The sequence below is a fragment of the Salmo salar genome, chromosome ssa02 (genome assembly GCF_905237065.1).
Source record: "Salmo salar chromosome ssa02, Ssal_v3.1, whole genome shotgun sequence".
In the NCBI taxonomy this organism is placed as follows: Eukaryota; Metazoa; Chordata; class Actinopteri; order Salmoniformes; family Salmonidae; genus Salmo; species Salmo salar.
The window spans coordinates 65,828,262-65,844,442 of record NC_059443.1 but is presented as its reverse complement, the minus strand read 5'-3'; the positions used below and the strand labels follow the sequence as shown (position 1 = coordinate 65,844,442).

At 42.7% G+C, this 16,181-nt stretch overlaps 2 protein-coding genes across 2 annotated transcripts; both read right to left on the bottom strand.

The window, feature by feature from the left end:
- Positions 1–578: 578 nt before the first annotated feature.
- LOC106590435 (beta-1,3-galactosyltransferase 2) lies at positions 579–4,271 on the bottom strand. Its single transcript, XM_014181480.2, has 5 exons — positions 4,140–4,271; positions 2,642–3,027; positions 2,271–2,401; positions 1,779–2,168; positions 579–1,605 (listed from the first exon to the last, which is right to left on the bottom strand). The coding sequence occupies exons 1-5, from the start codon at positions 4,142–4,144 to the stop codon at positions 1,393–1,395; spliced, it is 1,125 nt and encodes a 374-aa protein (XP_014036955.1). The 5' UTR covers positions 4,145–4,271; the 3' UTR covers positions 579–1,392.
- A 2,675-nt stretch (positions 4,272–6,946) lies between these two features.
- Positions 6,947–15,974, bottom strand: LOC106590431 (beta-1,3-galactosyltransferase 2). The gene is made up of 4 exons (XM_014181469.2): positions 15,682–15,974; positions 8,897–9,407; positions 8,519–8,725; positions 6,947–8,180 (listed from the first exon to the last, which is right to left on the bottom strand). The coding sequence occupies exons 1-4, from the start codon at positions 15,711–15,713 to the stop codon at positions 7,782–7,784; spliced, it is 1,149 nt and encodes a 382-aa protein (XP_014036944.1). The 5' UTR covers positions 15,714–15,974; the 3' UTR covers positions 6,947–7,781.
- Between the last annotated feature and the right edge of the window lie 207 nt (positions 15,975–16,181).

The window sequence follows — 16,181 nt, the reverse complement described above, 5'->3', positions numbered from 1 at the left end:
ACCAGTTAAAACTACAGCGAATTGGTTAGGTTAGTAATATTAGCTCATCTGATGTTGTAACGTTAGCTGTCTGGCTTTATTAGCAAGCCAATTCACACCCTAAACTCAATTATTTGATCAGATGAGTTGGCTAATGTTGCTCAAAATGTCTTTGGCTAGCTAACGGAGAATTCGATCCAGCTAGCAAGATACTGAACAATGCTAATACTTGTTCTGCCACACTTTCTCCCTCACCTCAAACTTTCCAAATGCCAGTTGTTTTTCGGTTAAAGCTCATTAAGTACACTTCATCACCCCCATCTCCGTGGTCAGGCTTCTCACCTAACGTTACCTTGTTCAGGGGATGCGCTGCTGTAACTGCCTTTCTACTCTCTGCTGTCTTTCCAGAGCATGTGCTGATGCTGTAACTAGCAAATTGTTTGTCTCTTCAGTCGCTTGCTGCGCCGCATTCTGTTGTTACGTAAATTACTGATCCTAGGCCGTCACTGAAAATAACAATGTTTTTAACTGACTTGCCTAGTTAAATAAAAGGTCAAATAAAATGTACAACATTAACAATGTCTACACTGTATTTCTGATCCAATTTGATGTTATTTTAATGGACAAAAAAAATTAAAAATCCCAAAACAAGGACATTTCTTCTGAATGGTAGTGTATATAACAAACATACTGTTGACATGTAGGCTATTGCCATGTGGTATGTTGACACTAATGTAGGTGTCATAACCAGCTATAAAATAGCACAATATGTCACAACAGGTCTAACTATGTGTCATGACATTGTTATGACCATATTATAACAAGTTACATCAGCTGTTATGACATGGTTATGATTGTGTTATGATGCTGGTGTCAAGTAAAGTGTTGACAAACTTGGAAACAAGGCTGCATGGGATTTCCCTTGTGCAACTCCTTGCAGCCAATGGCAATGTCCACTTTAGGTATAACGCTGGGAGCCGCTTGTGGATTTGACAGTGCCACCTCCGACACTACCAATACAACCACCATGCGGGTGTCGGCTAGCACGGATCTGATAGGATACAGTCGTCTTAAGGCTCTAAGGTATTATACAAATATGCAGCTTGGGCTCTTTTTGTTGAAGCATGTGACAGTTGAAAGGTATTGAGACAGGCCCAATAAGACCTCTCCAAAACCTATCCACCTTCACTGCACCACAGTCAGTGTAAATGGAGGGGTTGAGGCACACATTAGCAAAATGCCAAACAACCTATGGATCTCCCAACAAGACTGAACGGATGTCTCTTATGCAAGAGCTAATGTCTCTTACCCAAAGTTTTAGTTCAACATTTCCAGGAAGGGAAACATACAGGAAATGTCTTCATGTTCATTTCCAAACAGGAAGAAGCAATGGTTGCTTTGGTGATTACCCTCTCAGCACGGCGGGCCGGGCCTTGTGTAGTCCTGCCAGTACCTCAGCAGCTGGCTCACTCTGGTCGTCATCACGGCAACCACAGTGGACAGTTTGCAGCGTCCGTAGCTGTAGATGGGGTTGACATCAAAGAGAGACTTGCTGGGAGGATCGGTGGGGGAGATGCCCAGCCGCTTCAGACACATCCCCAGGTAGGCATCCTCGATGTAGATGGGCTTGAATGAGATTACTTAATTAATGGATGAATGACTGGATTAATTAAATAATGAATGGCTTTATGAATGCCACATAATAGTGCTACCAATGAATGAGAGAAATAAAGAAAAATTATACTTTAAGTCCCATACATAGGAACATTTGTTTGGCAAAATACAGAAAATCAACATACCTTGATCTGTGGAGAGACCCCCAGGATCTTCTTGGGGAGGTCCATGGACATGATGTAGCCAAACCCCAGAGGGTACGGGGGATACTCCGACTCGGCCATCACCTCATAAGGCAGGAAGAACTTATCGTCTGGGTTTCTCAGTACCGGGCTGTGCCACCAGACTAGACCGGTCATGTAGTTCTGTTTGGGAGTGTCAGGGTTGACCAGCATGGAGACAAGGTTCTGGACGTTGAGGAACACGTCTGAGTCAATCTTCATGGCGTAGGAGGCCTCGGGGCACCGCGAGACGAGCCACTCGAGGATCAGCATGGTCTTTATGGTCAGGTTATGGTAGGTGTCCATGAAGTCGCTCTGGAGGAGGTCGTGGTGCGCCCGGCTCTCCTGGTTCACCTTCAAATCAGATCAAAATCAACTCAAATCAAACTATTTAAATAATAACAACCCCAACACACTTAAAACAAACAAAAAAAAGCTAAAACAATCAAGACCAACCTTCTCCTGCAGCTTCTGAGCATCTGGTCCTCCAGGAAGTCCTAGCATGAATAGTGTCTGTACCTTCTTCCCCTGCACCAGGGTCTCATTACCCCACGTCCTGCGGATGGCGTCCCGGGAGGCCAGATTACCTACCAGAAATGTACATGTTAAAAATACAATAATTACACAATAACACATTTTACTGTAACAATTTCTTCGTCGGCTTTCACAAACACTTGAAAAAAAGCTAGTTTGTATTGCATTTTTAGTTCCTAAATACATTCAAAATGTATTGGAAACAGGTTATCAAGTCACTTCACATGCAATGGATCATGTTAGAATTGAAAACAGAATGTGTTAATCTTGTGTGAAATTTCCAGTAGGGTTACCAGGTGCCACGGGGGCCATCAGCACCAGGAACGGGGCCTGATTCCCGTTCCGACACTTCTCCGGCTCATCCATTACGAATTTGTACCCCCGTGGGTATGCCACGTGGTACCGCCCGGGATCCTCCCATTGGACACCATTCCGATTGGTCAAGACACGTGTGTTCACCTGATCATCATCAGGAGTCTTTCCAGTGTGATTAGTCCTGTCATCATCAGGAGTCTTTCCAGTGTGATTGATTACCGAGGGTCCCTGTGGGTCGTTCCACCAATTCAAGGCGAAGGTGGTGTAGGTCACTGAGACAGCCACTGCCACCAGGATGAATAAAAAACAGGGTCTTCTATACAGGCTTCCGGAAAGGGCTGTACATGATTGCATCAGAGCTGGGCTGATGAAGAGAGAAAGGATAGAAAGAGTGAGAGGGGTCAATGGTTCATAGGTCAATGGTTCTTGCCACACTGTTGTACAGAAGTACCATTTGAATGTATAAACATTTCTTGAAATCACCCCTTACACAGCAAACAAGAAATATAAATCATGAATATATTGTTAAGATGAATATTAATATTTTTTATTGATCGCTCATATACTGTATAAGACCAAGTGATATGTGCAAACCATATGTGCACATATCACTTGGTCTTATAGAGGTATAGTATATGAGATATCAATTAAAAATATCTTAAAAACAATATATTGGTGATTTATATTTCTTGTTTGCTGTGCTCGTTTCTTTTTTTCCGAGTTCCCAGTTGTTTTGAACGCGACATCTGTTGCAGCAGCGTCATGTTATCAGGGGTCTTGAAAGCACCAAGAGTAGGCTATATTGCATAACCACGGTTTGCTTTGCCCTTTGTACATGAGTTTGTTACGAAGACTATTGCGTCTGGTATGCTGGTGGTGTAGTTAGACTACAATAACTATTCCTTGGCTGTCTGACAATCACATAAATAATGAAATCGTATAAAGACAAACAAGTGTTTGAAGTCCAGGGGTGGGCAACTCCAGTCCTCCAGGGCCTGATTGGGGTGGGCAACTCCATCCCTAGCAAACACAGCTGATTAATCAAATTGCATTCTAAACTGAATATCATGATTAGGTGATTATGGAGTTGGAGTGTTAGCTGGGGCAAAACTGTGACACCAATCAGGCCCTCGAGGACTGGAGTTGCCCACCCCTAGACCATGGATATCCAACACCGCTCTAGTTACTAGGTGTGCTGGATGTTGTTACACCCCAGCACTAAAACACCTGTCATCATTATGTCTTCAGTCGGTTTATTTGACTAAGGCGTGTTAGCGCTGGGCTGGCATAGGCTGGAACTAAAGTTTGCACACATCCAGTAACCTACTCTAGAACCGGCAAACTATATTTGATGACGTTCAGTGTAATCGTAATCCCTGTTGACTGGATCGCGATAGTGTGAAATATAACTAACACACCCTCAAAAAAAAATAGCGCAATGTCTACAAACAAACTCCAGCTTTAATTGACACATACCTCATGTTGTCTCTTGGTATCAAATCCGGCTCATGGCTCTCAACGGGATTAGCACCTGGTTGACGTCTTCTTTCTCCTTCCTCAAGGTACGTTGACGACGGTGAGCGAAAAAATGGCCGCCCACAGGTAGAGGAGGAGCCAGTGTAGGTTGGGTGCCTTTTGTTTTTTATTCTCCACAGCCCCTCCCACACACCGCACGCTCAGCCAGCTGCATACCTGGCTACAGGTCAGGAGAGGCCACCACTGACAGATATAAATGTATTGTGTTGAGCTGAAACGATTGCCCTGACTAAAAAGTGTATCTGTTCTACGTCATATATTTACATTTTAGCATTCTATAAAGTTCCAGATAGAAATGTATTGTATATAGCTGACACGTTGCATCACAGAAAAACATGTATGTTCTATAAATGTGGCAAAGAGGTCAATGGAACACAGACCGTGGGGGATAGAAGGACTCCGGATTGGTGCACGTTCAACAAATCTGATCTAACAACGTGGATATTCATAAAATCCGTCATGATGTATGTATTGTAACAGGCCCTTAATGTGAATACTAATGTCCATTTGGATATACACTATAAATACAAAAGTAAGTGGACATCCCTTCCAATTAGTGGATCCAGCCATTTCAGCCACACCCGTTAATGACGTATATAAAATCGAGCACACGGCCATGCAATCGCCATAGACAAACATTGGCAGTAGAATAGCCTTACTGAAGAGCTCAGTGACTTTCAAAGTGGCACCGTCATTGGATGCCACCTTTCCAACAAGTCAACTGTAAGTGCTGTAATTGTGAAATAGAAATATATTGGAGCAACAACGGCTCAGCCGCAAAGTGGTAGGCCACACAAGCTCACAGAACGGGACCGCCGAGTGCAGAAGCATGTACGTGTTAAAATCGTCTGTCCTCGGTTGCAACATTCACTACTAAGTTCCAAACTGCCTCTGGAAGCAACGTCAGCACAATAACTGTTCGTCGGGAGGTTCATGAAATGGGTTTCCATGGTCAAGCTGCCTCACACAAGCCTAAGATCACCATGTGCAATGCCAAGCGTCGGCTGGAGTGGTGTAAAGCTTGCCGCCATTGGACTCTGGAGCGATTCGAACACGTTCTCTGGAGTGATGAATCACGCTTCACTATCTGGCAGTCCGATGGACGAATCTGGGTTTGGCGGACGCCAGGAGAACGCTACCTGCCCCCATGCATAGTGCCAACTGTAAAGTTTGATGGAGGAGGAATAATGCTGTGTGTTTCATGGTTCAGGCTAGGCCCCTTAGTTCCAGTGAAGGGAAATCTTAACACTACAGTATGCAATGACATTCTAGACGATTCTGTGCTTCCAACTTTGTGGCAACAATTTGGAGAAGGCCCTTTCCTGTTTCAGCATGACATTGTCCCGGTGCACAAAGCGAGGTCCAAACAGAAATGGTTTGTCGAGTTCGGTATGGAAGAACTTGACTGGCCTGGAAAGAGCCCTGACGTCAACCCCATCGAACACCTTTGGGATGAATTGGAACGGCGACTGCGAGCCAAGCCTAATCGCCCAACATCAGTCCCCAACCTCTAATGCTCTTGTGGCTGAATATTAGCAAGTCCCCACAGCTATGTTCCAACATCTAGTTGAAAGCCTTCCCAGAAGAGTGTAGTCTGTTATATCAGCAAAGGGGGGACCGACTCCATATTAATACCCATGATTTTGGAATGAGACGTTCGACGAGCAGGTGTCCACATACTTTTGGTAATGTAGTGTATCTAACAAAGTGGTTATCTTTGTAGTTAGATAGCTAGCTAACTTGCTTGACTGTTTATGAACTTCTGTTTGTACCACCGCACGGTAAAGCAACGCACAAGTTGAAAATATTGAACGCATGCGGTACACAGAACGCACCGCAGCCTAGTGCAGCATCCCCAACTCAACGTTGCGGACTGCTCCATTGACAAAGAATGACTTCCGCTGGAAAGCAATCTGGTGGACAAGAGGCTTAAGGCTGGGGTGTGTTCATTACGAAAACCGTTTACCATTTAGGAAACAAACGGAAGCAAACGGAACGAAACAGGGAGGGACCTACATGAATTCGTTCAATAGAAACTCTTGTTTGCGTTTTTTTCGTTGGCGTAAACGGTAATCATCTGTGTAATGATTGCGCCACGCTGAATGTTGCCGCGTTCACGTGCTACACGAAACTAGGACACTCAGAAATGTCTGACTTGTTGACACGCGGCACGTGTTTAACTACAACTATTAGTTAGCACGTCTGAAATGTCAGCGTTTCCTAGTTCCAACTAGCACTTGAACGTGGCATTAGTTCTGGGTGGTCTGGTGTATTGTGACCTAACAATACCAAGCAGAGAGAGATGTCTGACAGACCTAGGGTGTGCTCCACAAAAGGCGAGGCGACGCAACAACCACTGGATGCATGCCACTTCATCGACTGACAAATTGCTATAACATGTGGTTAGCTGATACTTAAAATACCTATGTAAGATCTGGCAGGAGTCGGCAACGTCTAAGAATATAAATTAGGTCCTATACTGCCTGCCTGTCTTCCTGACGAGTTGAAAGACTCTCAGCAATGGTATTTGTTTCCTCTTCACCTCTTACTCTTCATCATTTTCTCTCACCACAAGCACTTTTTCTGTTCCAAATTGCACCCTATTCCCTATATAGTTCCCTATTTTTGACCAGAGCCCTATGGGTAGTAGTACACTATATAGGAAATAGGGTGCCATTTGGGATGTAAACACTTTCCTTCCATCAGGTAGTTTATTTGGTAGAACAAGAGAAACCAAGACATGAGAGCAGAGTATAAAGATGCCTTTATTGTCAACACTTCGGACAGAGCCTTTCTTCTTCGAGACAAGTTAAACTGTCTCTCTTTTTTTTTTAAAGATCCCTGTTGTCAACTGCAATACATTCACCATGTCAATGATTTATGACAGTAATAATAAAAATGATTTATTAAACTTTTATTGTGCTTTTCATAACATAAATAATCTATAAGTGCTTTAAATGTATGATATCATCTTTGCTCATATTGTCACAGCGATGATGTCATTAAGAATAAAGAACATAGACACACACGCCATCATATTCCTAGCACAGGTGGCTGGTTGCACCTTAATTGGGGAGGACAGGCTCATATGGCTGGAACAGAATAAATGGAATGGTATCAAACACATTGTTTCCATGTGGTTGATACAATTCCATTTACTTAATTCCAGCCATTATTATGAGCCACCTGTTAGGGGATTTGAACTAGCAACCTTTCAGTTACTGGCACAACAATCTAACTGCTCAGCTATCTGCCGCCTTACATAAGATGCCCCTCAGACACTGATACACTCCCTGAATCTTAGTACTAGTACTAGAGTCAATGTCCGCACGGAAATTGAATAAACACAATTAAAAAAAATCCCATCAGAATCTGTCTGTTTAAGCTAGAGATAACCGTTTTATTGGATGGGCTGCGTCTCAATCCACCACATCCGCCAATGTCAGCCTTCCGCATCTGAGGTGGAAGGTGGCAGACCTACAGCAGTGTTTTTTCATGAAAATATACAGGTATATTGGATACCTAAAGACTTAGACTCTACCATTAGGATGAAAAAATACAAAATTGACCCTAAATCAGTGTCTAGGGACAGGGTGAACCAGGTGTCTTCTTCAGGTCCATCCAGTAGTCCACTATCTGGGACGAGCGGATCACAATATAGGTGATGACTTTGGAAAATTCACAGCGATTGTACTTGCCGAGATAGGCCTTCCATTGCCAAGGATCTGGTGAGTTTGTGGGCGAGAGGCCCAGTTTCTTCATACAGGCGCCAACATAGGCGTCTTCTATATTAAAAAGCTTGATGTCCTTGGATACCTCCACGAACCTCACCGGCAGGTCGTTGGAGAAGACGTATCCCATGCCAAGTGTGTAGGTCGGGTAGCGGTTGTCGGCTAACATCTCTACCGGAACATACCATTTGGAGTTGGGGTTCCGGATGACTGGTCGATTCCACATCAGCATCCCCGTCAGGTAGTTCACCTTGGGAAATAGGAAAGGAATTTAATCTTTGTATGGAATTATTAAAGATTTAGAAGGAGAAAAAAATAATAAACTGTAACTTAGTAAATGAAATAGACAGACAGACAGACAGACAGACAGACAGACAGACAGACAGACAGACAGACAGACAGACAGACAGACAGACAGACAGACAGACAGACAGACAGACAGACAGACAGACAGACAGACAGACAGACAGACAGACAGACAGACAGACAGACAGACAGACAGACAGACAGAGACTGTTATAGTAATAAAGTTGTCCCCCAAAGAGGTGGAGGTTGGGTTGAATAAAATAAAATAAAAATAAAGTTCACCTTGGGGATGTCCGGTCTCAACAACATAGTCATCAGGTTCTCTACGTTGAGGAACATGTCTGAGTCGATCTTCATGGCGTAGGTGGCATTGGTGCAGTGGGTGGCCAGCCAGTCCATAATCACCATGGTCTTAATGGTGAGGTTGAGGTAGGAGTCCAGGAAGTTGCTCTGGAGTAGATCATGATGCACCTGGCTCTCCTGGTTCACCTTCAAATCAAAGTCAAGAGTCAAGACAAAGTTGAGTCAAAGTCAAAGTTAGGTCAGCTAAAATCAAAATCAAATCAAAATCAAATCAAACTCTTTTTAAATATTAACAACCCCAACACACTTAAAAAAAATAAACAACACTAAAAAAAAGCTAAAACAATCAAGACCAACCTTCTCCTGCAGCTTCTGAGCATCTGGTCCTCCAGGAAGTCCTAGCATGAATAGTGTCTGTACCTTCTTCCCCTGCACCAGGGTCTCATTACCCCACGTCCTGCGGATGGCATCCCGGGCAGCCAGGTTACCGGGCACCACGGGGACTATCAGCACCAGGAACGGGGTCTGGGTATTACACTTGTCCGGTTCGTCTACAATGAAGTGATAGTTACGAGGGTAGCCAAAGTGGTAGTGATTGGTTGGTAGCGGGCGTATAGTGGTTGAGGGTGGGGCTGGTACTGTGGTTGGGGGAATGGTGGTTGGGGATGGTCCAAGGGGGCGGTCGGGTTTGGTCCATCCACGGTAGTATGTGTACAGTGATAGGTTTTCCCACCAGTCTGTCTGGAAGGAGCTGTCAGGAAAAGCTAAGAGGATGATCAAGATGACCGTGGACAGGAAGAGGAGGAAGATGAAACACGGCCGCACCAGAGACCGCAGTGGTCGTACAGGGCTCTCGACCACAACTTGACTAAATGGGATAAGAAGAAAATAGAGGTCAGATTGGTAGATCAACATGGTCTCATTAGTATGGAAGAGTATTCGGGTCAAGTGAAGAGGCGATGGGTGGTGGTTGTTGATGTATTCGAGAATAAAGTGGCAATATTTTGAGAATAAAATACAATTTTAGTTTAGAGATTAAAGTCAACATTTTGGGAATAAAGTCGCAGTTATATTTATATAGGGGATGTGGTTAACTGCATGCCTCCCTGGCTGCCTGTTGCTGTGCACGTCACTGTTGAAATACTACCCGAGTTAGATGACCTGGTGAAACTATACTTTAGAATTGGCTTTAGTAACAATGAAATCCTTTCTCCTTAAGCACATAATAATCATATTATTATAAGTATTAGGACCTGGTTCCTCCTTCTTTTCAGAAGTAGGTACTACACCAGTTCGTGTGGTTACATACAGTACATAGGTAGAGACAAGTGGGTTGTGTGTGTGTATACAGCTGTGCGTGTCACACGTGTGGTATCGCCAAAGCAATACCATTCTAACGAACGGTGATGGTGCATTGCCAGACTGAGAAGAGACAGAAGTGCATGCATCAGTCCCTGTCATGGTGCCCTTCAAATTCGCGATAAGGTTGTCCTCAATCCCCTGCGTATGCCAACACGGTGCATACTATACTTTAGAGAATAACAGCTTGGTGCGTGCTCCCTGCCATCCAGGACCTCTATTTCAGGCGGTGACAGGGGAAGGCCCTAAAAATTGTCAAAGACTCCATCTACTGAGTACTATTCTGTTAAAATAGACCGTTCTCTCTGCTACCGCACTGCAAGCGGTACCGATGCACCAAGTCTGAAACCAAAGGACCCTGAACAGCTTCTACCCCCAAGCCATTAGACTGCTACACACACAACTCAACTGTTTCTACCTACAGTGGGTATCTCACCACAAGGACTTGGATGAAATACACTACATGACCAAAAGTATGTGGACACCTGCTCCTTGAACATCTCATTCCAAAATCATGGGCATTTATATGGAGTTGGTCCCTCCTTTGCTGCTATAACCTTCTCCACTCTTCTTGGAAGGCACAAAATCATATAGAATGTCACTGTATGCTGTAACATTACAATATTCCTTCATTGGAACTAAGGGGCCTAGCCCGAACCATGAGAAACAGCCCCATACCAATATTCCTCCTCCAACAAACGTTACAGTTGGCACTATGCATTGGGGCAGGTATCGTTCTCTTGGCATCCGCCAAACCCAGATTCGTCCATTGGACTGCCAGATGGTGAAGCCTGCTTCATCACTCCGCCAATGGCGAAGAGCTTTACACAACTCCAGCCGATGCTTGGCATTGCACATGGTGATCTTAGGCTTGTGTGTGGCGGCTCTACCGTGAAAACCCATTTCATGAAGCTCCCTGCGAACAGTTATTGTGCTGATGTTGCTTCCAGAGGCAGTTTGGAACTCGGTAGTGAGTGTTGCAACCGAAGACAGACGATTTTTACCCACTACGCGCTTCAGCACTCGGCAGTCCCGTTCTGTAAGCTTGTGTGGCCTACCACTTCGTAGCTGAGCCATTGTTGCTCCTAGACTTTTCCATTTGACAATAACAGCACTTACAGTTGACCGGGGCAGCTCTACCAGGGCCAAAATCTGACGAACTGTTGAAAAGTGAGCATCCTATGACGGTGCCACATTGAAAGTCACTGGGCCCTTGAGTATGGGCCATTATACTGCAAATGTTTGTCTATGGAGATTGCATGGTGCTAAATTTTTTACACCTGTCAGCAACGGATGTGGCTAAAATAGCCGAATCCACTAATTTGAAGGGTGTCCGCATACTTTTGGCCATGTAGTGTAGTTAACCAAATAGCTACCCGGACTATCTGCATTGACCCTTTTTGCACTAACTCTTTTGACTCATCAAATATGCTGCTGCTACTGTTTATTATCTATAATGTTGCCTAGTCACTTTATCCAATATGTACATATCTAAATTATCTCGTACCCTTGCACATCGACTTGGTACTGGTACTCGAACAGGCTGGGAAATGTCTCTTCTGTCATTCATAAAACTATATTTGCTTAGGTTGCTTGGCTCTACCATTCCTTAGAATATAGTTCCCAACCCTGTACCTCCAGTTCCCCAACAGTGCACATTTTCATTGTAACCATGGACAAGCACACCTGATTCAACTTGTCAACTAATCATCAAACTCTCAATGAGTTGAATGAGGCGTGTTTGTCCAGGGCTAGAACGAAAATGTGTACTGGTGAGTGTACTGGAGAACCAGGGTTGGGAAATACTGTTATAGAGGATTGGTTCGCTATAAATAATTGTACGGTGTTGAATAAAAATGTAGTACAGTGGTTGAAGTGTTTCGATTACGCATTTAGAGAAATTGCGCGTTAATACATTGTCGATATCCTGTATGCCCTCCCACCTATGTTTCCCACCTATAGTCCGCGAAAGTCAGCATGTATAGAATGCAAAAATTGACTAATATTTACCATATTCTAATAATTCTCATGTCAAATAAAAAAAAAATGTTATTGGTCACATGCACATATTTAGCAGATGTTATTGCGAGTGTAGAGAAATGCTTGTGTTCCTAGCTCTAACAATTCACAACAATACACACAAATCTAAAAGTAAAAGAATGGAATTAAGAAATATATAAATATTAGGACGAGCAATGTTGGAGTGGCATTGACTAAAATACAGTAGAATATAATACAGTATATGCATGTGAAGTTAGTAAAGCAGTATGTAAACATTATTATTAATGTGACTAGTGTCATGATGTGTGTTTTGTCCTATATACATATATATTTTTTTATCCCAGCAGTCCCGCAGGAAGCCTTTTGCCTTTTGGTAGGCCATCATTGTAAATAAGAATTTGTTCTTAACTGATTTGCCTAGTTAAATAAATAAAAAATATTTAAAAAAAAATAAGTGACCAGTGATTCTATGTATATGGGGCAGCAGGTATCGCCACGGTCCGTGCAGGGGCGAAAATCTGATATCAACTTTGGAGGGGACAATTACATGAAATTTTCTCAAGAGCAATTCCTGAGGGGGACACCAAAAGTAGTGCTTTAACACATAGCCTACATTGTAATATGGTAAATGTATATTGAGGAACCAAAGAAATAAGGTGTTTGCCGTACTCCTAACTACCGGTACCCAAAACTACACAACTAATCACAACAGCAATACCATTGCCTTTAACAAATCTTAGTTCAGTCACCAGTTTAAGTTGAGAGTGGGGGTATCCATGGCATTTTCCAATTATGTTCCTTTTTTACAAGTCAAAAAAATGGAGAACCTTTCATAATGTTGCCAAACAAAGACTCAACAAACTTACCTGAGACTCCCTGTCTCTGCCAGTCTGTCCCTGCATATCTGTCCCCAACTCTGCTGTCTGTGTGCCATCTGTTGCCTGCTCTACCTAATGATATCATTGTGAAACATTTCCATTAGAATTTAATTTCTTTCTTATGAACATTTTTTCGACTAGTCTTTCAGATATTAGGCTACTAGGGTTCTTACTATGCGTTTTGGTGTATTGAAAAATACTCTGATGTCCGTCTTTTATTTTTGTGCCATTTTTCTACCTGGCTGGCTGGCTGGCTGGCTACACACACACACGGTGTGTAGGTTATTTACAGTAGGAGATGGGCTTCTATCATCTTCAATCATTCTATTTGGGCTTCGATCTAAAAGGTAGCTAGCAAATGTGAAACGGATTAAAATGACAAGAGTTGACAGCTGTATGAGTTCACCATTTACACAACATATGCTGCAACCTTTTGTAATTTTAATAGTTTGTTTCATATTGTCTGGCTTCCAACAATAGCTGAATTTGCAAAGCTAGCGAGCACCAATTCAGTTTCAGTGGTGTTTGCTATAATCTTTGCTACCCGGGTTAAATAAAAGTTCCCTTGTGACAATTTAGCTTTTGCAACGAGACCATTAAATATATTTAAGACAATGGTAGAAGAGAGTGTAGTTCTGTTCAGTTTGGACTTCAGTTCATTGCTAAGCTTATCACAGGGACTTTGAAGCACTAACTTACATCATCTGCATGCTGACCTTGGAATACATTGACGATAGCAAAGATTCCATCTTTGACGACGCCACATAAATGGAATAGGTACTAGCTAGCTTAATAGTTAATATTTGCGCGCTAGCTCTGCATATTCAGCTAGTGTGTGTGCGCGATTGACTAGATTAACCTCACGTCAGTTACATTCATTGAGTGCCTTTCAGACAGTAGACACGACCCCTCTGTTACCTTGCCAACTAAGGAACTGGCAGTGGATCAAACCATTGTGAGGCAAAGGGTGGGGGGGGGGTCGCAATCTTTTTAAACTTAAAAACAAGCTATTAAGTGTCTATAATCAGCACAATTGCTTTCATTGCGTATTATTAATATTATTTAAATTACATAGTTATGTTTCAGTGATATATTGGGGGGGACAAATCATATTTTTCCCAGGATGGGGGGGGTCGTGTCCCCCCGGGATTTCCGCCCCTGGGTCCGTGCCATGGTGAAACTTACACTCTTGTAGATCTGAATTAATTGGATGGTGAAACTTGCCAGCCAACAAGAAAAGCAAGTCGAAACAATTCAGACATTCTTGAAAGTCAGGACAATCATTGTCCTGCAAAGAAACATTACTTTTATAGTTGAAAAATAATCAATTGCAATAAAGAAAGTTCGACAAAAGAAAATTCCACTGCTGTCAAACAGATAACAATATTGTCTATCTTTAGAAAGTTTCTAAAAGTTTTGACCTACTACGGTAAAATGCACTGTATTTTACTTGACTCGGAAACGGTACCCCTGTATATCATATATATATATATATATATATATATATATATATACATACATACATTGATATAGTTATAGATATAGGCGCTATATACAGGGGGTACCTTATATATTTCATATATATATATATATATATATATATATATATACACATACTTCAGTTTATTTAGTAAATATTTTCTTAACTCTATTTTCTTACAACTGCATTGTTGGTTAAGGGCTTGTAAGGAAGCATTTCACGGTAAGGTCTACACCTGGTGTATTCGGCGCATGTGACAAATAACATTTGATCCGATTTCATTTGGACTTATTTGCATATTTTTGCTTCTTTCAAGTGACTGACCATGTTACTGTCAAATCACTTTGTGACAACTACTGCTGTAAAAATAGCTGTATAAATACAATCTGGACAAAGATGCTATCTTTAATACACTGTACAGCTAATTTCATGTATTTCAATAAGTACATAATAAGTATATAAAATTAAGTATATACCTGCACATTTTCCACATCATTACATACATTCTTCAGCTATGTATTCTTCTCCTTTTAGGGTAGATTGGGACAATCTTCTCAGAGAACGCCAAACATTCTATTTATGACTAGGGCCAATAGAAATTGCCTGATGTCAACATATTCTATGGAAATGTTACCCTATTCAAATCTATGGCTTCGGTTCTAGAGTAGACACTGCGTCTGTCTATTAAAGCTACTAACATGTAAATACATACAGAAGTAACATGTAGTTGATCTAGTTAGTAACTGGTTACTGTAAAGCACTGTAAAACTGGACCCTATTATCTAGAAGTAACATGTAGTTGATCTAGTTAGTAACTGGTTACTGTAAAGCACTGTAAAACTGGACCCTATTATCTAGAAGTAACATGTAGTTGATCTAGTTAGTAACTGGATACTTGCTGTCCCCAGTCCACCTGGCCGTGCTGCTGCTCCAGTTTCAACTGTTCTGCCTGCGGCTATGGAACCCTGACCTGTTCACCGGACGTGCTTGTTGCACCCTCGACAACTACTATGATTATTATTATTTGACCATGCTGGTCATTTATGAACATTTTCACATTTTGACCATGTTCTGTTATAATATCCACCCTGCACAGCCAGAAGAGGACTGGCCACCCCTCATAGCCTGGTTCCTCTCTAGGTTTCTTCCTAGGTTTTTGGCCTTTCTAGGGAGTTTTTCCTAGGGAGTTTTTCCTAGCCACCGTGCTTCTTTCACATGCTTTGCTTGCTGTTTGGGGTTTTAGGCTGGGTTTCTGTACAGCACTTTGAGAATATCAGCTGATGTACGAAGGGCTATATAAAAATAAATTTGATTTGATTTGATTTGATACTGTAAAGCGCTGTAAAACTGGACCCTATTATCTAGCACGTCAGTTAGTTTGTCCTGAGAAAAGCAGAGAGATGTCATTGGCTGTGCTTGCTTACCGTTTACATCCACTTCCTCCTTGTTTCTCCATGACTGCAGCCAGTTGCCCTCCTCAGAGAGACCATGGATCCTTGTGGCAGTGACTGGTGAAGAAAAGAACACCCTTCCTGTGTGTGTGTACGACCAACCCAGGACAATTACACCACCTCCCTCCCGTTTCAGGTCTATCCAGTAGGACACACTCCAGTGGGCTCTGAGCCTCACACGTCAATGGGTCTATGCTGGAGTTGGTGTAGCTTCACAGGTGTTCTGTAGCCTACAGGGAAGGGCGAGTGTGTGTGGGAGGTGGGGAGTTTTGAGAGAGAGAGAGAGAGAGAGAGAGAGAGAGAGAGAGAGAGAGAGAGAGAGAGCCTGCTTCGGTGTTGTAAAATGTTATGGCTTTGTTGACTTTGGATGTTGTCAGGCTAAGGGGAAACATCTTTCTTTCTTACACTGATTGCAGACAGTAGGCCTAAACACACACACACACACACACACACGGCATAACACGCCACCTGCC

What these genes read in the sequence shown, in the direction of transcription:
- LOC106590435 (XM_014181480.2), bottom strand. An exon ending in CTCAGAAGCTGCAGGAGAAG is followed by an intron (nt 2,169 to 2,270) that starts GTTGGTCTTGAT and finishes TCTGATTTGAAG; the next exon opens with GTGAACCAGGAGAGCCGGGC. An exon ending in GGGTCTCTCCACAGATCAAG is followed by an intron (nt 1,606 to 1,778) that starts GTATGTTGATTT and finishes ATCTCATTCAAG; the next exon opens with CCCATCTACATCGAGGATGC.
- LOC106590431 (XM_014181469.2), bottom strand. Translation starts at nt 15,713, where the DNA reads ATGGAGAAACAAGGAGGAAGTGGATGTAAACG. An exon ending in CTCAGAAGCTGCAGGAGAAG is followed by an intron (nt 8,726 to 8,896) that starts GTTGGTCTTGAT and finishes TTTGATTTGAAG; the next exon opens with GTGAACCAGGAGAGCCAGGT. An exon ending in TGAGACCGGACATCCCCAAG is followed by an intron (nt 8,181 to 8,518) that starts GTGAACTTTATT and finishes CTATTTCCCAAG; the next exon opens with GTGAACTACCTGACGGGGAT.